This window comes from Pseudozyma flocculosa, assembly GCF_000417875.1.
Source record: "Pseudozyma flocculosa PF-1 unplaced genomic scaffold scaffold00009, whole genome shotgun sequence".
NCBI lineage: Eukaryota > Fungi > Basidiomycota > Ustilaginomycetes > Ustilaginales > Ustilaginaceae > Pseudozyma > Pseudozyma flocculosa.
The window spans coordinates 91,847-111,372 of record NW_006920877.1 but is presented as its reverse complement, the minus strand read 5'-3'; the positions used below and the strand labels follow the sequence as shown (position 1 = coordinate 111,372).

General features: G+C 66.1%; 7 protein-coding genes across 7 annotated transcripts in view; 3 read left to right on the top strand and 4 right to left on the bottom strand.

The window, feature by feature from the left end:
* Positions 1 to 3,468: 3,468 nt before the first annotated feature.
* PFL1_03011 (uncharacterized protein) lies at positions 3,469 to 6,771 on the bottom strand (the record flags this gene model as incomplete). Its single annotated transcript, XM_007880528.1, has 1 exon — positions 3,469 to 6,771. The coding sequence occupies one exon, from the start codon at positions 6,769 to 6,771 to the stop codon at positions 3,469 to 3,471; it is 3,303 nt and encodes a 1,100-aa protein (XP_007878719.1).
* Positions 6,772 to 7,397: 626 nt separating this feature from the next.
* PFL1_03010 (uncharacterized protein) lies at positions 7,398 to 9,425 on the bottom strand (the record flags this gene model as incomplete). The annotated part of the gene is made up of 2 exons (XM_007880527.1): positions 7,398 to 7,476; positions 7,573 to 9,425. The coding sequence occupies 2 exons, from the start codon at positions 9,423 to 9,425 to the stop codon at positions 7,398 to 7,400; spliced, it is 1,932 nt and encodes a 643-aa protein (XP_007878718.1).
* Positions 9,426 to 10,453: 1,028 nt separating this feature from the next.
* On the top strand, positions 10,454 to 11,661 carry PFL1_03009 (uncharacterized protein; the record flags this gene model as incomplete). The annotated part of the gene is made up of 2 exons (XM_007880526.1): positions 10,454 to 11,356; positions 11,503 to 11,661. 2 exons carry the CDS (start codon positions 10,454 to 10,456, stop codon positions 11,659 to 11,661), a joined length of 1,062 nt encoding a protein of 353 aa, XP_007878717.1.
* A 2,279-nt stretch (positions 11,662 to 13,940) lies between these two features.
* PFL1_03008 (uncharacterized protein) lies at positions 13,941 to 15,398 on the top strand (the record flags this gene model as incomplete). The annotated part of the gene is made up of 1 exon (XM_007880525.1): positions 13,941 to 15,398. One exon carries the CDS (start codon positions 13,941 to 13,943, stop codon positions 15,396 to 15,398), a length of 1,458 nt encoding a protein of 485 aa, XP_007878716.1.
* A 666-nt stretch (positions 15,399 to 16,064) lies between these two features.
* On the bottom strand, positions 16,065 to 17,076 carry PFL1_03007 (uncharacterized protein; the record flags this gene model as incomplete). Its single annotated transcript, XM_007880524.1, has 2 exons — positions 16,065 to 16,093; positions 16,218 to 17,076. 2 exons carry the CDS (start codon positions 17,074 to 17,076, stop codon positions 16,065 to 16,067), a joined length of 888 nt encoding a protein of 295 aa, XP_007878715.1.
* A 400-nt stretch (positions 17,077 to 17,476) lies between these two features.
* PFL1_03006 (uncharacterized protein) lies at positions 17,477 to 18,517 on the top strand (the record flags this gene model as incomplete). Its single annotated transcript, XM_007880523.1, has 2 exons — positions 17,477 to 17,731; positions 17,864 to 18,517. 2 exons carry the CDS (start codon positions 17,477 to 17,479, stop codon positions 18,515 to 18,517), a joined length of 909 nt encoding a protein of 302 aa, XP_007878714.1.
* Positions 18,518 to 18,732: 215 nt separating this feature from the next.
* PFL1_03005 (uncharacterized protein) overlaps positions 18,733 to 19,526 on the bottom strand; it is a gene marked incomplete at both ends in the record, with an annotated part of 6,973 nt that continues 6,179 nt past the window's right edge. The window contains one exon of the mRNA XM_007880522.1: positions 18,733 to 19,509. Coding sequence (XP_007878713.1) covers positions 18,733 to 19,509 — 777 coding nt within the window. The remainder of the gene's footprint in view (positions 19,510 to 19,526) is intronic.

Sequence of the window (19,526 nt, the reverse complement as noted above, 5' to 3'; positions counted from 1 at the left end):
GGTTCGACGGACGAAATTTTCCAGCCCAGCGCTCGAGGCCCTCTCCTCCGCAAGCAGCTAGGAAAACCAAGGGCGGGCCAGGACTGGGCCGATACCACCGCCTGCCACGCCAGCCGGCCAGCAGCCGGGCTAGGGCCGTACGGGTACGGGTACGGGTACAGTACGAGTACGGTATCACGCAGATAGGCAGGCAGGTGGGTGGATGGCCAGGCCAGGCCAGGCTGCTCGCTCCGATACCGCCCGCCGTCGTGTTCGAGGCCAGACACAAGGCAAGAGTAGAGAGGTGCGCCGGAAGCCCCACTTCCTCGTCGGTGCCCGGCGGATCGTCCCGACGCTGCCTCGCCCGATAAGGCCTCCGGTCCCGGTTCCGACCTCGAAGCCGAGCCTGACTCTCCCGGCCTGTCTGCCAGTTTGCCACCGGAGGTAGGTAGATAGCATGCATATGGTCAGACGAGCTCTCGAGAACGTACGGTTGAGATACGGTCCCGCAGCCAGGCGGCCATGGGCCTCGCGTCGAGCCGTGGGTGGCAATTCGAAAGCATGAAGGGGTGCCTGCCTGCCTGGTGCCTCCGCAGAGCGAGAGATGAGAAGAAAAAGAAAAGTGAACGCAGCCAGGCGGGCGAGTGCGGTGCGGTGCGGTGCGGTGAGGCGGCACGAGGCCAGCGAGAAAGCCCGCTGGCCCGGCATGAACTTGGCTCACCTTCTCGTCTGCCTCAAAGCCCGGGCTTCCGCCTTCGTCGCTCGGGGCCAAGCGCTCTTTTTTTTTCCGCGTGCCAGCCGCTGTTCGCTCTCTCCGCTGCCCCTGCCCCTAACCTGGCCCCGTCTTCGGCCACTCGCCGACCACGCGGGCCAAGGCTGGCTGGCTTGCTTGTTCAGGTGGCGAGGTGAGGGTCAGGGACGGACGTACGGCTCTCTACACCACCACCTAGCGACGCCTTCACGAGGCCGGCCAGGCAAACGTCTGGCCTGCGGAGCTGTCGACCCGCGTGTGCGCCCGCGTTCCTGGCGGACCATGTCGCTTCCTCTCCCCCATCTTCCCCCACACCCCCCTCTCTGCGCTGGGGCGCTTTCCGATTCGTCGCTGTCCGTCAGCTGGCGTATCGCAAGCAGGCAGGCAGGCAGGCAGGCTGCTTATCTTGCTTGGTTGCGTGGTTTGGCTGCTCGCCCCATCCCCCGCAGGACGTGGGCGGAGCTTGAAGGCGGCCCATTTTTTTTTCATCGTCTTCTTTCTTGCTTGCTTCTCGTCCCTGCTTGCCCGGCCTTTCCCTCTCATGCGACAGGCAGGCGTTTCCTTTCTGATTGGTGGGCGCAGCAGGGGCGTTTGTCGCTCGCTCGCTCGCTCGCAGATCATACGACCAGAGGAAGGCGCGGAGGGAGGGGCATGACACGTCGGGACGAGGAGCGAGGGATGCTTAGCCCAAGGGAAGCTGAAAGCGCAGCCAACCAGCAGGCGGTCGAGGCGGCCTAGACGGGGGGGCATGTCGGCGAGGCAAACGACGAGGAGAGAGACGTGGGTGGGTGGTGCGCGACTTCGGGACAGCGTCTTCCGGTCGCTGTTGCTCGACGATGAGCGCGCGGCGTCGGGGGGCCTGCCGGGCCAGCGAGAGGGGCAGGGGGCCCTGGCCTGGCCATCAAGCCTGCCTGCCAGTCGAGTCTACCGTACCGGCGGGGAAAAGGAGCGCGAGAAGAAGCGCCAGGGGGGCCAGCCAACGACCGCATCCAGAAGCAGGCGGGCGGGTCAGGCATCGAAGCCAGCTCAGCAGGGCCCGGGTCTGCCCTCGTCGAGCGGTCGGCCGAGCGACGATCCCTTGCTTCCCGTCAACCAGGCCAGGCCAGGCCAGGTCAGCTCAGGCCAGGTGTCCGACCAGCTGGCGACGAGGCCGAAGCGCGCGCACCCACCTTCGGACTTGACCGGACGCCATTCGCGCCCTGCCTGACCACCACGTCGTCGCCGCCGCCGCCGACGCCGACGACCGCGCCTGCTGTCGACTGCGGTGGACATGTACGGTGCCCCGCACAAACACCCACACCATCCAGCAGCCGACCCCGGACGGGACGCACGTTGAGGCAGGCTGACGACGGCGCTACTCTGTACCCCGCACGGCGAGGTGCTGCAGCGCCAGATCGATCGTCACTTGCTGCTGGCTGCTGCCGCTGCTTGCTGCAGCGCGGGGCAGGTAGAGTTCTTCGGACATGGCCGAGGTCGAAAAGGCTTGCATCGCAGCGCCATTCTCCTCGCAGCACCTTTGCTCGCTCCCTTCGCAGCGTGACAGTCCGTCGCCCCGGCACGCCTGCCTGTGTTTGCGGAGACCCCACACAACGTCCGCACCCAGCAACGGCCAATCAGACAATGAGCGTGACCTGCGCCCTCCCTTGCCATGTATGGCGAGGGAAGGGACGGGGGGTGACGGCGCATGGCTCCAACGCCCGTCGTGCTGTCCTGTCACGATATCGTTTGCGGGCGAGGCCAACGTCGGAGAGTGCACACATACCGTACACGCTGCCGCCCTCTCCGGAATCGTCGTTCCGATCCTCATCTTGTACCAGCGCCCTGCCACACCGTGCCGCACCGCAGAACAGACGACGAGACGCTATGTAGGCAAAGGCAGGCACAACGGGACCGTCGTCTTGGGCCTCGTGACACGGGCCATCGGTATCGGTACGGTACTGCACAGTACGGTAGCCGTCGGAGCGAGCGCCGATAGCGGTACCACGCCAACCCCTCGCAAACAAGTCCTCGCTACACACACCCGACCGGCCTCGAAGCCTGGCATGACATGGCATGGCATGGCATCGTCTGGCGCCAGTCTGGCGGTATCGCACGCGGAGATGGCCGAAGTCCCATAAACCCCCTCCCTGCATCTCACCACATGCTCCCATCCTTGACCCTTACCGGTACCGGTACAGGTACGGTAAGGTCGGGCCGTACCTCTTGTGGGTCTTGGCAGCATGCTGCCTCGTCCTCTTCTCCAGCGGCACTCCACGACCCTCGTCGCGTCCCTAGGCCTAGCATCGAACACGCGCGCGCTTCCGTGATATCACCTTGGCCGTACAGCGGATGAGGCGGTTCCTGATCGTCTGCCGAAAGTACGCGTTGCGCCTCCTGCCTTGGGCGATACAGTACGGACTCAGCTTGGAGATAAGAGCACACCCTCCATATCCATGCCCATGCCCATGCCCATGCCCAACTAGGCTGCGTCGAACCGTATCTGGCCCTCGTGTCGGCCACGTGTCGGTCGAGGTCTGCGCAATAGCCGCCGTAGACGTACGGCAGGAAGACCCACGCACACCGCTTCGTTATCGCTTCATCCCCTCGCTCCCAAGGTCCCGGTGGAAGCCTATGCTAGAGTAGTACAGAGAATTAGGGCGTTCTGCAAGCGGACTAAGGTACATGGTTGCGATGCGTGCGTTGCGTGCGGTGCGTATGTCCTCCCTCGCCGTCGTCGTCGTTCGTTCGTCCGTCCTAGCCTATGCCTGTGGCTGTGCACCCCTCCTCGGCGGCGGGGCCTGTTCCGCCACCGCCGCACTTGTATGCCGCTTGCTCGGCGATGCGCTTCGTCTCGACGCCGTGCTCGAAGGCGAGGCTGCGGACGCGACACCACCGCATCGTCGGCCGTTGGTCGTTCCAGCAGGCGTCGCTGCTGCGCCCCGCTCGCGCAGAGTGCGCGGCGAGACATTCTCGTCCGCATCCTCGTCCGCGTCGTCGTCGCCCTGCATCCCCTCATCCTCGTCGTCCGCGCCGTCCGCGCTCGGTCCACGCCGTCGCCGGTCGGGCTTGACGACCTCGTCGTCCCCGCCCGAAGCGTCCACTGCCACCTTGCCGCCCCGCAGCGACGTCGGGGAGCTGGATCGCGGCGCCAGCACCACCACCTCGGGTCGTCCGGCAAAGAACGACGTCAGCTTCCGCTGCTTGCCATCCGGCTCTGCCACACCCCTGGGCTTCTTGGACGACTTCGTAGGCGTCCCGGGAGGGCGCGCTCGCTTGGGCGTGTCCTTGACGTTGGCTGCCGCGCTGGCTGTCCCGCCTCTGCCGGCGTTGGTCTCGCTTGCGCTCCGGAACGACGAAGACGAGCAGCTGCCGCGCTCTCCCGTCGTCTGCGACCCTTCCGGGCCCAGGCGAGACCTCGACGGCGAGACCTGCCTGGCATCGCCGTCTTTGGCCTGCTTCTGTCTGTTGACGCGTTCCTTGGACGGCGAAACCGGCATTGCGAAGCGCGGCAGGCTCTGCTTGGCCTGTCCCTCAGCCGCATCGCCGGATCGTCCAGAGGACCCGGCGAGCTTCTGCATCAGCTGGCCATCGAGTCCCCTGGGCACCTTGCCTGCCAAGCCGACTTTGGAGGGGGCCTCTTCCTCTTCGAGCTTGTGTGGCCTCGCTGCGTACATGGTGATCTGGTAGTCGAGCGAGAGGTAGAGGCGGAGCAGCGCATCCTTGGCCCGCGCTCGTGCGAGCGTCGAGTCGCGCAGGTCCGACACCTCCATGTTGACCAGCTTGAGCCGCTCGACGATGGCGCGCATCGCCTCGATGCGTCGCGAACGCCGCTTCGGCTCGAGGAAGCGGTACGGCGCCAGGGCCAGGTCGAGCGCGCGCGAGTGCGCGGCGACGTCTTTGCGCTTCGGCGGCGAGCCGGGCCCGGGCGTGTCAGCGTAGCCCTTGGGCTTGCAGATTTGCAGGCCCATATCGCTCAGCGCCACGCACATCAGCTCAGTGGCCGCGCTGAGCGTGGCGTAGTCGGTCTTGATGCCCTCGGACTTGCGGTCTTCGGACGGCGGAGACACGTAAAAGGGCGAGGCAGGGTCCGCGTGGTCAATGATGGCGGCCAGCCGGCCCAGCTCGGGTATCACGTAGCGGAGGCCGCGCTGTGCAGCGACCTCGTCGTCGCCCATCAGGCTGCGCCAGGCGAGCCACCTTCGGATCGTCCGCCCGACGTAGTTGTCGGCAGGAAAGGCGCGCAGCACCTCGAGACGTCCCTCGATGCTTTCCCTGCGCAGCACATCCCACATCTTGGAGCAGTCGACGCCGACGTCGCCGCCAGCGTGGTTCGACACCGAGAACGGCGAGAACTCGACCAGCAGGTGCGACAGCGTCTGGCCGATCTCGTCGCGCAGGCCGCCGTAGTGCAGCTCGGAGCGGACCAGCAGCAGGCTGACGAAGACGCCCTCGACGTAGTCGCTGGGACGCTTCGGCTGCGTGTGGGAGCTGTTGGAGACGACCCTGACCGCCTGCGCCAGCCGGTTGACGATGTTCCAGAGCTCGGTCCTCGTCAGCCAGGGGCTGCCTTGGTCTTGGCTGCCGCGTGCGGCGTCGGATCTCCGGTCGATGCTGGCGGGAGCCTCAATATCCAGCTGGTCGTCGCCGAGCGAGAAGCAGTCGATGACTGTCGCGAGCTTGGCACCCAGCAGCACCAAGAGCTTGGGCAGCTGCGCAGCAATGGTGTCGATGATCGCCTCGCGCTCGTCGTCGGTGACGTGTCGTTGGATGAGGTCCGCAAACGCCTCGTGGGATCTCTGTCGGACCTCGGGCTTCTCGGACAGAACCCAGCGGAAGAAGAGCCACTTGCACAGCGACTGTGTCGAGGTCGGCAGCGTCGAGTAGAGCAGCGGAAGGGCGCCGCTGAGTAGCAGGCGCGTGAGATGATCACTCGCCGCATCGGAGCACATGTCATTCGGGTCGGGCCGCTTGACGCGGCAAGACCGCCAGAAGGACTTGCGCGTGCGGCCTCTGGAACGCGGTCCGTGCAGAGGGTCCTCGTGGTCCGGGTCGAGATCCCTCTTGACGATGTCGAGGATGGCCTTGCCCTCGAGCTCGTCATCGGCGTGCGACATCAGCACGTCGACAATGGCATTGTGCTCGGGGTCCGTGCCGGGTGCCGGCCGATCGCCCTGCACGGCTGCCGGGGCGGGCGAAGATGGGCCCTCGAAAAGCTTTCCTGAGGAGCCCTTGCTGGGCGAGGAGCTCGGCGGTACTTCGCGGGCGCTCGCGAAAGAGGCACTGGTCGATAAAGAGGCGCACGTCGAGCACGAGTCGTCCGAGGACCAGTAGATGGAGGCCTCCAGCTCGTCGGTGCCGTCATGCTCGGCCGTCGAGTCGACTTCCCCTGCCCTATGCTGCCGGCCGCTCGATGCGAAGGGTTCGGCGAGCTTCCGCCTCTGCTCTTGCTTCTCGCGGAGGGCCTCTTCGACGGCTGCGTCCGCCTCCCTTCTGAGTTCGAGTGCGATGGCGTCTGCGCGGGCGAAGCGGCCTTGGCCGTCGGTGCCCTTTTGCTCCTTGCGCCGCTCCTTGAGCAGGTTCTGCATGGCGTACCTGCGATCGAGGCTGGCATCGGCCGGGGTCAAGGAGAGCGGTTTGGCTGGTGCCTTTGCATGGTCGGCGTCGTAGGCATAGGATCGCTGAGCCGCAGCGCGCCGCTGAGGCCTGCCAGAGCGGCTTGGTGTGGGTTCGGGTTCGGGTGCGGGCGAGCTGGAGCTGCTCTGCATCTTTGACTCCTTCTGCGAGGTGGTCAGGACGGGAAGGCTGAGGAATTCTTCATCGCTGTCCTCGTCGGACGCCGCGCGACGTGCGGCTATGGCAGCCAGCTCCTTTTTCTGTTCAAGCTTGAAGCGGACCTCGGCCCGCATCTGCTCGCTGCGGGAGAGGGCGGGGTCGGGGATGTACTTGGGCATCTCGATCTCTGCTTGTGCGCTGGGTGATGCTTTTGGAGTGCCGCTCCCCTTGCGTGGGCTCCGTCGCAGGGAGCTGCTACCGCCGCCCGAGGCGGGCTTGTCGTGCTTCATCGTGCAGGGCGGAGGAAGGCGATGCGAGGGCCTGCCCTGGGAAAGAGTCGATGTGACGGATCAAAGGCGGGCATAGCAGAGGCCTCGAGGACGGCGGAGGCGCAAGGAGTCGAAACAGGGGAGCGCTTCACTGTGAGGAGCTGATGTTGAAGAGGTGGATGCCCGTGCCCTGGCTGACGTCTTTGGACCGCCGGAGGTGGGGATGGCTCAGGAGCGAAGGTTGAGCCGACGAGGTGTCATGAACGAGGCCAGATCGCCCCGAGCGAGCGGAAGGTGGCGCCGAGGCGGCGTCGAGGAGTGGGGGCGGAAGAGGTGGTGGTCGGGTTTCGAGGTGCGGAAGCCAGCGTGCAGTCCCTGAGCCGGCCAGAGACAAGGTGGGGTCGACGCGGGCTCGTGTTGGTTTCGTTTCCTTCGCTCCCGCCCGCCCGCCCCTTCGCAGCTCACCCACCCACCGAACTCCACCTGGCCGGGCATCTTTGGTCGGGCGCGCCCAAAACGCATCGCCTCGTCGGCCTCAGCCTGGCCTGGGCCTGGCCACAGAGACAATTCGGCCCGCCCCATGGACTGATGTCGACCACCTCTCCTACGATTCTCGATTCGCACCCGACGCCGGACGCAGACAGAGCTCAGTACAGCCAGAGGGAGCGGTCGACGCCAAACAGATCCCTCCTGACCTCGATCCGTCCACCTGGCTTCCGCTCTCCACTTTCCCTCGACGGACGAGGAGAAGGACGAGATGCGGGGCCATCGGGCGACCAGCCCTCCTGTTCAAGAGCCGCTAGGGCCCGCTCACGCACCCACTCCAGTACCTTGCGCGCCGTCAACTCCATGACCACGCCGGGCTCCGATGCATCCGCCCCCTTGGGGATGGGTTTCGAGTCGTCGACCCTCCACTCCTCGTCGCCTGCCGCACTGTCCGGTTGGGGGTCGACGAACCGACAGCTCTGCACCTGAGCGCCGTCCATCTTGCTCAGCACCCACGTCGCCGTGTCCATCTTTGCGCTCAACTTCGACATCAGCCCCCTCTCACGCTGCTGCGATGCGGAAGCCGAGGGCGCATCTTCCGGCCTGCCTATCCCGATCCGGAGACGTGGCAGGACCTCCGTGTCGATGTCGCGGATCTTGAGCGAGGAAAAGCAGCTGCGTATCCCATTGTGTCCCGCCGCGCTGCCCCGGTCTTTGCGAGAGATCCGCCCAAAGCCCCGCGATAGCTCGTCGTGCAGGATCAGCACATCGGCATAGCGGTCCTCCCGGGCGGCCTGGGAGCCGCCGACGCCAAAGTGGCTGATGGCCCTGGCGATGCCCTTGCCCGACTCGTTCATCAGGTACCGCGTCTTGTACAGGACCAGATCGAGCTGGACCATCACCGGAGGCCCGTTCCGGCTGGTTTTCGCGTCGCTAGGCTTCGTCGACGGTGCAGGTCTCACCTCGACGAGGACGGGGACGGTGCACGACCAGCTGCGCAGCTCGCGATGCACGGCCAGCTCCCCGGACAGGTCCTCGGGTGCTGCCAGAGGCTCTGCTGGACCTTCGTCGGCCTTGGCAGGATGCATCAGCGGGACGATAGTCGGACGCCCTCGCCCATTGACAGCATCGCCGCTCTCCGACCGCCTCGACGAGGCAAGGTAGCGTTCGACTCGTTCCGCCTTGGCCTGCAGTCGCTGATGCTGGACCAGTGTGTGACGGTGCAGCCGCTTCGGCAGGTCCTCGAGGATGAGCTGGCCGATCGAGTGCCGCGTCAAGGGATGGGTGTGGTTGCCCAGGCCGGCGATGAGCAGCTTCTGCTTCAGCCTGACGACTTTTGGCGGAGACGGACCCATCTTGGGCGAAGTCTGCAGGGCTGGTACCTGGGAGAGAGCGGCATCGTTGAAGATACCACGGACGGCGCCGTGCTGCCCCTTGCCGAACTCGGCGACTATCCGAGGCAGCGCATCGCTGTGTGGCGCTTCGCTCGCTGATGAGAGGAAGGTCGGGTCCCGGGCCAGCACAGCGAGCCGGTGGTAGAAGTCGAGTCCGAGCGATGCGGCGGTGCTCTTGCCGTGATCGTCCGGGGATCTCTGATCCGCCCGCTCCTCTCCGATCAGCGCCAGAGGATCTTCCCAGGCCTTGACCGAAGGGTCGAGCTGTTGCCATTCTGCACGCGGGATGTAAGGAGGGTTGCAAACGACGAGGTCGAATGGTCGGTTAGGGTCCGCAGGGCAGGCGCCGAGCAGGGCCTTCATGTCGCCGTCGTGGAAGATGTCGGCCTCGGAGACATGGAGATTGGCCTGCGGGATGCCGATGTGCACGGCGTTGTCGCGTGCCAGCTTGACGGCGTCGGCGGAGCGGTCGCAGGCGGTGATGTGCCATCCTGAAGGTCCGAGGCGTTTGAGCAGCGTGTGCGCCAGGAGGATGGCGATGCAGCCGGAGCCTGTGCAGAGGTCGAGGATCCTGAAGATGACCTGCCCATCGACGCCGGCGGACGATGAGGATGAGGAAGCGCTCCTCGATCGATGCTCTAGAGCATCGGCCACCTTGTTGGCCAGCTGGCTCGCCCATTCCTCTGTCTCTGGGCGGGGGATGAGGCACGGCGGTCTGACGATGAGCTCCTTGGGCAGGTCGCCAAAGGGGTGGTGGCCGAGGACGTAGCTGATGGGCTTTTGACATCGGGTCATGCTTCTGGCCATCTGGATAAGCTGGCGGCGCTGCTGATGAGCGAGCGACTTGGACGATGTGCCGGGCCAAGAGCGCACCTCCTCGAGCAGCCAGCGAACCTCGGCGTGTGCGAGGTCCGTCGCCTCCTGCCTGTCGGCCTCCGACTTCCCGGCTGTGCTGAGGCGGTATCTGAGCTGCCGCTGTTCGATTTTTGCGATGAGCGCTTCGTCGGATGTGGAAAAGGCCTGGCCGGCCGATGTGCTGGATGGCCGCACCTGCTCGACCAAAGGGAGGCGAAGCCGCTGTGCCTGTGCTTGACTCGAAGACGGTCGGATGGCTCGGAGGAGGGTGGACCTCATCTCGGTCGATCCGACAGGCGATCGTAGTCGCAAGCGACGAGGGGCCCGGCGAGACGAGAGGGTGAGGCGGAGGAGGATCGTGTTGGGTTGAGAAGAAGCGAAAGCCAGGCAGTCGAGGCAGTCAGGGCCCCACGCTTGCCTTTTTTCTCCCGATTTCCGTGCAGCATTTCTGGTTGCTGGCTGGCAGGCGGTGCGAGCGACCTGCTGCTGGCCTGTGCTCTGCCGGCTCGCAGCCGCCGGCGTGGCTGCCGAGGCGTGCGCTGCGGGTGGAGGTGGAGACGAGTGGCCTGGCCTGGCCTGGCCTAGCCTGGCCGGCGATACCGAGGCTGGGGGCGCGGGCAGAGGGGTCGGGTGGGCCACGCCGCCTGAACCCGCCCACCGTCTCGGGACCAACGCACGGACGCACCAAGCGAGGCAGCGGCAGCATCGAACGAGTTGCCGCTTCACCCTCCTCCGAAGCTACCAGAGTGAGTAGAAGAGAAGGCAGGGCCGCCAGCGAGAGAGACACCCCTCGATCGTCGATGTTGGGCGGCGGCCTGGCGGTATATATAGCAACCTCCGCCCCGCACCCTTCTCCTCCTGGCGCCTCCTCCTCGTCCCACCACCCCATCCCCTCCCTTCTTCCTCGCAGACTTCCCCCCGCCCGCTCCGCTCCCCACCGCGACGACGACGACGACGACGACGACAAGATGGCTCCCACCGCCGCCAACCCCAAGGACTGCCCCGTCTATGACCCCAAGAACATGGTCTTCCGCCGCCTCGGCTCGTCGGGCCTCCGCGTCAGCCTGTTTTCGCTCGGCGGCTGGCTCACCTACGGCGGCACCGTCAACGAGAACGAGACGCAGGAGATTATGAAGCTCGCCTTTGAGAACGGCATCAGCACCTTTGACACCGCCGAGGTCTACGCCCAGGGCCAGTGCGAGGTCGACATGGGCAAGGCGATCCGCAACCTCAACCTCCGCCGCTCCGACCTCGTCCTCATCTCCAAGATCTTCTTTGGCACCGGCGGCAAGGACCCCAACGCCCGCGGCCTCTCGCGCAAGCACATCATCGAGGGCGCACACGCCTCGCTCGCGCGCGCCGGCCTCGACTACTGGGACGTCCTCATGGCCCACCGCCCCGATCCCACGGTGCCCATGGAGGAGATTGTGCGCGCCTTTAACCGCCTCATTGAGAGCGACAAGTGCTTCTACTGGGGCACCAGCGAGTGGAGCGCCCAGCAGATTGAGGAGGCCCACGCCGTCGCCGCCCGCCTCAACCTCATCCCCCCCGTCGCCGACCAGTGCCAGTACAACATGTTCCACCGCGAGCGCCTCGAAAAGGAGTACGACTCCCTCTTCCAGAACCACAGCTTCGGCACCACCATTTGGTCGCCCCTCGCCTCGGGCCTGCTGACGGGCAAGTACAACGACGGCGTCCCCAAGGGCTCGCGCTTCGACACCAACCAGGACTTTTTCAACGAGACCGTCAAGTCGCTCCAGACGCCCGCCGGCCAGGAGAAGATCGCAAAGGTCAAGAAGCTCACCGAGATTGCCGACAAGCTCGGCGTCAAGGTGACCAACCTCGCGCTCGCCTGGTGCGCCAAGAACCCCGTGAGTAGCTCGGCGGCCGCCCGTCCAGGCCGAGTGCCGCCTCAAGGGCGATGGCATCGTGGCACGCCGCCAGTTGCTGACCTTCCACGCCTTGGCCGCGATACCGCCGTTTGCTTCTCCCCGCTCCCCCTCGTCGCCGCCTGCAGAACGTGTCGACCGTCATCCTGGGCGCGTCGAAGCCCGAGCAGATCGTCGAGAACCTCAAGTCGCTCGAGCTGCTCGAGAAGCTTACGCCCGAGCTCATGGAGCAGATTGACGAGATCCTGGCCAACAAGCCCGCGCCCGTGTCGACCTACGGCAGGTAAATGTCGCGTCGGCGGACGACGACGACGCCAGGTGTCAGGCCCAGCCTGCTGGCCTGGCCGAGCCGCTTGCCCACCTCACGTAGGCAAAGAGTAACTTATTGAAGTGGACCTCATTGGCCTGCTCTACCCCTTTTGCCGTCTGTCTTGTCTGCCGACCTGCCTGCTTGGACGCTTGGTCGATGTACGGTGGACCGTTCAGAGGCCGTCTGTCGAAGCTCTAGGAGAGGATCGGAAGCAGATCCGGCGGCGGCGGCGGCGGCTGCGTCGTGTTGGGTGGGCCCCGAGCCGCTCCCGACCAGCGCCCTGCCTCGTCGGCCTTGGATCCGCGTTTGCCGCGAACCCGGCATGAAGAGGGGCAAAGGATCCCGAAAGGCTTGAAGCGTGAGCGTGAGGTGTGGGGTGAAGCTTCGAGACGATCAAGGCAGGCAGGCGTCGGTCGTCGTGGGTCGTCCTCAGCCTCAGCATAGGCGGGGCGGGGAGCCGCTTGGCCGATTGAGGGCGCGTGCTCTGTGCGGGCTGGCGGGCAGGACGGACCGACCGGCAATTTCCATTTCGGGATCTCAGGCGCACGCAGCAGAGGTCCCGTTCGGCCCTGGACCGGGACCGCAAGCTAAGGCTGCACCTGCAATGCTTTGTCTCGATGATGATGGTGGCCTTTTGTTCGTCTGCGGTGCTTGGCTGCGGCGAGGGAGAGGGGCGAGGGGGAAGCATCATCAGCTGCTCCTCGTCTCGGCCTAGCCTGCCTGCCATCGTATCGTGGCTGACGCCGACAAGGGGGGTCGGGCAAGGGTGAGACCAGCCAGCCGATCGAAACCGAGCTAGGCGGGCGCAGTAGTGACGAAGGCGGCGGCGGCCACGACGACACGGTCAGGCTAGGCTAGGCAGGCCAGGGTCAGACCGGCAAGAGAGCGGCAGGCGGCGGCGGCGTAACGTGGTCTGCGGCCTGCGGCTGGCCGTCTTCCGCAGGCGAGACTCTGACGAGTGACGCGGCGAGGTCTAGGGCCAGAGGTGAACCGAAAAGCGGGCAGGCAAAAGACGCACGGGGGGAAGGCGCTGCGCTGGCCGGCCCCTTGGCTCCTGGCCTCAGCAAACTCAAACGCAAGCAAGCAGGCGGGCCTACTGTAGCCTGCTCGGGGGGCTCGACCCCTTCCCCCACGCTCACAAACGCAGCGTCAGGGCACTCTGCTGCCGCTCTGCCCGCCTGCCTGCCTCTTTGACACACAGGCGGGCAGGTGGCGGCGGGCGGCGGGCGAGCGGGCGGGAAATCAAGCCGGGCAGCTGTCAGGGTCGCCCGCCTGCCTGCCCGCCCGGCCTCGTGCCCTGCTGGCTTCTGCTGGCCCTCTGGTGCTGGCCGGGATGCGCTTGACCGACCGAGGACCGGGGATGCCTGGCCTGGCCTGGCCTGCCTTGCTGCCAGGCACAGGGTGTTGTCGGCGCCCGTGGGTGCGGTACCCCCGCTCCAGCGACCTCTCGAGCGCCACCCCAGGACGGCCATCTGCCCGCTGTGCACGCCCTGCGCCGCCCAGCCAGGGCGACGGCGATCTGTCACCTTTAGCCTCTCTCTCTCTCGCCACTTCCCCGCTCCCCTCCATCTTCCTCCCGCCCCTTCATCAAGCCAATCTATCGCCCCGCCCCAAGTACATACCGCACCACAACCGCCCCCTCGCACATCGTACAGTAGACGTCAACAACAGCAGCATCCGCATCGCAGGCGTTCTACGCTCACTGCCACCGACATCATCACCCTCGATCGGCTGCCCCCCTCACGACCATCTCTCAGTCCCCTCGTCCGGGCTTTCCCTTCCTGCCTCGTTCGCCCACTCGCTGCCCTCCTCGTCAATCAGCCCACAACTAGCCCACGACGACCCATCAGCTCGAAACGACTGCCTTCCTCCGCCGCTGCACACTCCTGTACCCTTTCCATCATCGCATCGTCTCTCGATCCGGCCCACTCCCCCGCTGCCCCTCCCAAGTAAACACTCGACCCGCGCCTCTCTTGATACCCAGCACCAGCAGCATCACTCCTCTTGAGCATCGTTTTCTCTCCACCCCTTCGACATCTTCCCTCGGCTCCAGCATTTGCGCCATCTGCCTCGGCCTTTCAACCCGCGCTCTCGATCCGGCAGACGCCTGCACAACCCCCCCAAGCTCCCGCTTCGCGCCTCTCCGCATACAAGGGTCTCAACTGAACCTCGTCAGAGCGTCCCTTTTGCAACGCCCGCGACCCAGACCAGCCCTCTTATCCCTTCTTCCAGCACTCCCGAGACCGCCACACGACGATGCTCGACCGATCTTCCTCGCCCGCCCCTCAGCAGCTCACCCTGGTGGCTCCCATGCCGAGGCGACCCATCGCCCTGGTGGCTAGGAGGCACCACCACTCTTCTTCCAAGGCGAGGGCGCACCGCATCAGCCGCAGTGGATCCATCGACGAATCGGCCCAGCTCGCCCCTTCGCCCGCGTCGTCCGACAAGGCGCTCCCCTCGCTCTCCCAGTCCCGCTACCATAGCACCGGGCACAGCAGCCACCCGTATACCCGCAAGAGCACCTCGACCCCCTCGCACAACTCGTCCACCTCGTCGCCCACGAGCACCTCGCCCTATCTGCAGGATGGCCCGCTCTTCAAGTCGCCGCCAAAGGAGCGCTCCAGCCGAAGGCGAAGGAGCCTGCGCACCGCCATCGAGTGCCTCGAAGAAGCCGCCGCTGCCGCCATGAGCCACAGCCTGCGCGACGACGTCGACAATGTCTGCGCGGACGATGCGAGCATGCTGATGGACGAGACGCGATCCCAGCAGGCCTCGCCCAAGGTGTCGGCGAACGCTCGCCCTTCGCACGACGTCGAGCGCACGCCGACCAAGGACCGCGAGCGCGAGCGCCGATGCATCGACCCGGCCTCCACTCCGACAGCCACCGCCGAGTTCTCTGAGCCGTGCGGCGACACCAAGGACGGTCTCACACTGTCCCCGCGATCGCCAAACACCCAGAGGCTGCGCGCCGTCCACGCTCAGTTGTCGGCCTCAACCAACTCGAGCCTGTCCACCTCGGCGTCCCCCTCGCTGTCCCCCTCGCGATCGCGCTCGCCTTCGACATCGCCTTCCCCTTGCCCGTCGCCGTCTAGCCGGGCCCGATCCGTGTCTCCTGGCCGCAGCGAATGCTCGCCGAATCCCAACCTGCTCTCGGCCTGGAGCTTCTACGAAGAAGACGGCTTCAGCGTCATGTCCAACAGCCGAAGGCCCTCGGACGGAAGCGAAGGCAAGGAGGGCGATGCCGAGGCTGGGGCTAAGGACGTCGGGCTGGCGTCGCACACGGGCTCGCACCTGCTTGAGCACCGCAAGCTTGGCCTGCCGCTGCCCATCCCTACTTCTCCGATCCCGCGGAGGCTGACGAGGAACCCCTTTGAGCGCTTCCTCTGCGTCGACACCGACCTTTCCGTTGCGGACCGCGCCGAGGGCGGCGACGACAGCCAAGGTCGCCGGGGTACGGGCAGGCGCAGTCTCGATGCCGACCGCAACCTCTTCCTCTCGCTCACACGCGACCACGCGGCCGCACGGAGGAACTTCACCTCGCCCTGCCGCCTGACCAAGTCCGAGACGGCGCTGGGCCTGTTCCACGCCTTTGACGCCCACAACGGCGGCGACGACGGCGATGTCCTGATGCACGACGGTGGCAAGGCCAGCCCGTCGCCCGAGGCGGGCAGGCGCTATCTTGACAGGCCCTCGGTCGTCATGGACGAGGACTGAGGTAGCGGCCGGCGCGCGGGCCCCGCTCGATCTCAGCCCTCTTGCGCGCGCGCTCGAGTCACAAACCACACGACCGCGAACCTCACGTTCCGCTGCACTTGCATCATGACGATGGCACGCCTCGGACGGCGTCCTGCATCGATCCCTTTCCCCGTCTCAAGATCGCGGTCCTGTCACCGTTGCACGGCCTCCCTTTTGACCTATCAGCTGGCTCTTCATTCTGTCCCTGCACGCCCTTCGCAAGCCATCGCCCGCCGTCGTCGCTTCTCTCTTGCCCCTTCCTCCTCGCCCCGTTCCCGGTGTCACCGTCACACGCGCTTCCCCGATCCGCCACGCAACCTGTCTCGTCGTCCGCTCATCTTTGTCCTCACCGTCACGGCTCCTGTTGTAGCACGCCCGCCCTTTCCCCCCCTGTGAGCGGCCCCTGTGAGCGGCCCTCGTCACTTTTTCTATGATGGCTCTATTCCCCAAACACCCGTCCCTGCCCCTGCTCCCTGCCCCTGTATGCTACATTGCCGTCTCGCTGCTCCCGCCATGGTTATGTCCGACCCTGCTTGGCCTTGGATTCGTTTACGTCTATCGAGCGGCCGAGCCCGGCGCGGCGGGGAGTGGGAGGACTTCCAGGCTCTATCGAGGTTGAGCGGGCCCCGGCGGTGCGGCGTACGTCTAGATTCTGTCGAGGTTCCTCGCGGCCCCTGTTGTGCCAGAGCGGTTGGAGAAGTACGATGACGAGGGAGAGAGAGGGGGAATTTGAATGAGTCAGTGAGTTAGCTGCGGGGGAGGGACGCTTCCCTCGACGACGACGCGCGGTGAACGTACATTCTACGGCGACAAAGGTGGCTGCGTTTGCAAACGGACTCCTGACGAGGGTGGGGATGAGGCCGCGGAAGAAGCCGCGGGCCCCGGCCTCTTTCCAGATCTGCGCGACGCAGTCGAGGGTGCCCTTGAACCTGCGCTTGTCGAGGCTGAGGGCGTCGGTCTGCATCCTGCTCTTGACGACGTCAAAGGGGTAGGCGGTGAGCCAGAGGCCGTAGCCGGCCATGGCGCCGGCAAACATGGCGTACGAGTTGGGCAGGTCGTTGCGCGCGAGGCGGTGCGAGTCGAGGTAGCGCTGCACGAGGTACTCGTAGGTGAGGAAGTACATTCCCATTCCGTGTGCCTCCCTTGCAAAGGTGGCGAACTGACCGCGGTAGAGGCCACGGAAGAGGCCGGAAGACGAGAGCGACTGTCGTACCACGTCGAGCGGACCGCGGTAGAGGGGCGGGGAGGGTTGGGTCTGCAGCCGGATCCTGACGTGTTCGACGGGCCCCGCGACGAAGCTATTGGCGAGTCCCGCCGCCGCTCCGGCGAGGTAGAACTGGGAGTTGGACAGACGTTGGCCGCGCCCCGCGGCGAGGTTGGAGGCGGCAAAGTGGCGCTTGAGCGAGGCGACGACGCCGAACTGGATCGAGACGCAGGCGCCTACGCCGAGCAAGGGGGTGAGTGTGCCCTTGTAGAAGGCGAGCGGGCCCTCGTTTTTGACGATGCGCGCCGCGCAGTCGAGCATGCCCGTATACGTGCCGGGCGGCGAGGTCTGGAGGCGCACCTTGAGGATGTCGAGCGGCTGCCCGACGAGCACCTGCGCGATGCCGCCCGTCGTTCCCGACAACACGTCCTTTTGGGATTGCGAGATGGCCATAGTGACGGCGCTGAAGCGACGACGCTGAAGCGGGCGGAGGGAGGGGAGGGAGGAGAGGGGAGAGGGGGTGAAAGGGTCGGGCGAGCAAAGAGGAGAGAGTGGACGGCGGGTGGGTGTCGAGACCGACAAGGCAGGTCGAGGTTGGCCTCACCTTTCGGGATGACTCGCACCCGATGCCTGCAATCCCCGCACAAGCAGCAGATAAAGAGCATGAGCAGCCAGGCTGGCCGGCGCATTTCCGACTTCCGATCCACACGCTCCACATTTCATCCACGCTTGGAGCGGCCCAAGTTTTTGCCAAAGCGCCTCGTTGGTCCCTGCCGTTTTCCCTCAACCCGCCACCACCATCGCCATCGCCATCGCCTTCGGACACCTTGACCCATCACAGCGCCCCGCAAACATGACAGTAGTGCTGCCGGGAGATACGATATCGCTCGCATCCACCTCCACCCTGCCCCTCGGCGGCGGCGGCGGCGGAGGCGGAGGCGCAATCAAGCTGGGTCCGGGTCTGCTCCCTTCCCCGACGTCGCCCCACACCGCCCTCACCGCCATCCGACCGGGTGCGCTCGGACACCTCTCCTCTGCCGGCAGCGGTAGCGGCATTGGCAAGTCCAGATCCTCAGAGGGATGGTGGGTCGAGACCAACACGACGCGCGTGAGTAGCCCGCCGCGATCCTCCCTTTTGACCCTTATCCTGCCTGCACGACGACCAAAACGGGGGGCTGAGGAGCAAGACTGACGACCCCATCTCCCTTCCTCCCTCTCTCTCTCCCTCCTTCGACGGCAGTACGTCCCCGCGCCAAACGACTCGATCATCGGGCAAATCACAAACAAGGGCGCCGAATCCTATACCGTCCACCTCTCGGCTGCGCACTCAGCCATCCTCCCCGTCCTCTCCTTTGAGGGCGCGACAAAGCGGCACAAGCCCAACCTCGCCATCGGCACGCTCGTCTACGCCCGCCTCCTCTCTGCCGACCGGTTCACCGAACCCGAGCTGACGTGCATCGACCCGCAGACGGGCAAAGCAGAGGGGTACGGAGAGCTCACCGCCACCAATGCCCGCGGCGTGCCGCAGGGCGTCGCCATGGCATACCGCGTCTCGACGGGTCTGGCCAGGAGCCTCGTCAGACCCAAGCACGACCTCCTCCGCACCGTCGCGAAATCAATCACCTTCGAGGCCGCCATTGGCGTCAACGGCTTCGTCTGGATCCGCGCCGCCAACGTCGCTCAGGTCGTCGCTGTCGGCAAGATTCTGAAGCTGGCCGACCAGCATGCCGTCGACTTTGACTCGTCCCGACTCGCCCGTCCCGCCGACGATCGGATGCACACCGACGACGACGACGACGACGAGGTCGAGGGCTGGGACGCGGATGAAATCGTCAGGCACCGCGCCTCGCTCGACGCAAAGACCATCAAGGCCATCCTCAACGAGTCCCTCTGACGCCGCCGCAGCCCCCCGCCCTCTTTGCCGCAGCACTCAAGCACACAATCAAGGCTGTCGGAGCTGTCGAAGCGCGGGCCAATCACTGACACTGTACTATTACAAACTTGCATAAGCTGAAAAACCCCCCACCCACCGGGGGCGAAACAGGGCCGCCCGCGACTCGGCCATACCTGATCCTCCCCGTTGGCCCCGCCCCCCCTTTCGCCACTCACTCAGAGCGACTGCTGGAACTGCGACTCGCGCGACATGAGGCGCTTGTTGACGAGCACCGACGACGTTTTGCGCCGCTCGTCCTGCACCCTCTTCCGCTCGGCGCCCGCCGCCGCGTCGTCCGACGCCGACTTGCGCTTCCACGCCCCCGACGACGTTCGCAGCGACGCCGACGCCGACGACGACGACGACGACATCGACGCCCCGCCCGCAGCACCGCCGACCGAGGGCCGCGAAGACATGCGGTAAAGGCTGCCGTCGTTGCCCCAGTCTGGTTCGTCGTCGTCGTTGGCACCGCCGGCTGATGCTGCGTTGGTCGCTGCTCCGCCGGCCTTGCCGTTGAGGCCCGACGAGGACTTTGCGGCTCGACGTTTCTCGAGCAGGAGGTGCAGGTCGATCGACATCGGCTCGTCGTCGTCGTCATCATCGTCATCGCCGACGACGCCGTCGTTGGTGTCGGCCGCCTGGCCTCCGTGGACCGCGGCACCGCCGGACCCGTGCGGCTGCTGCGACCCCTCTGCGCTGCCACTGCCGCTGCCGTTGCGCTTCTGCAGCAGCGATGCGACGCCGCCGAGCTTGCTCTTGCCGTACGTCGTCACCCTCGACGTGGTGCCGAGCGTCTTCCTCGTCGCCGCAGCCTCCTTTTGCTTCTGGGCGGTCCGCTTGTCGATGGCATCCTCTTCTTGCCGCCTCTGCGCCGTGACCCGGTCGCGGAGCGCCGCTGCGATCCGCCGCTCCGCCTCGTCCTCGTCGCTCGAGTAGTCCGGGTCGGCCAGGCGCTTAAGCCGCTTGGCCT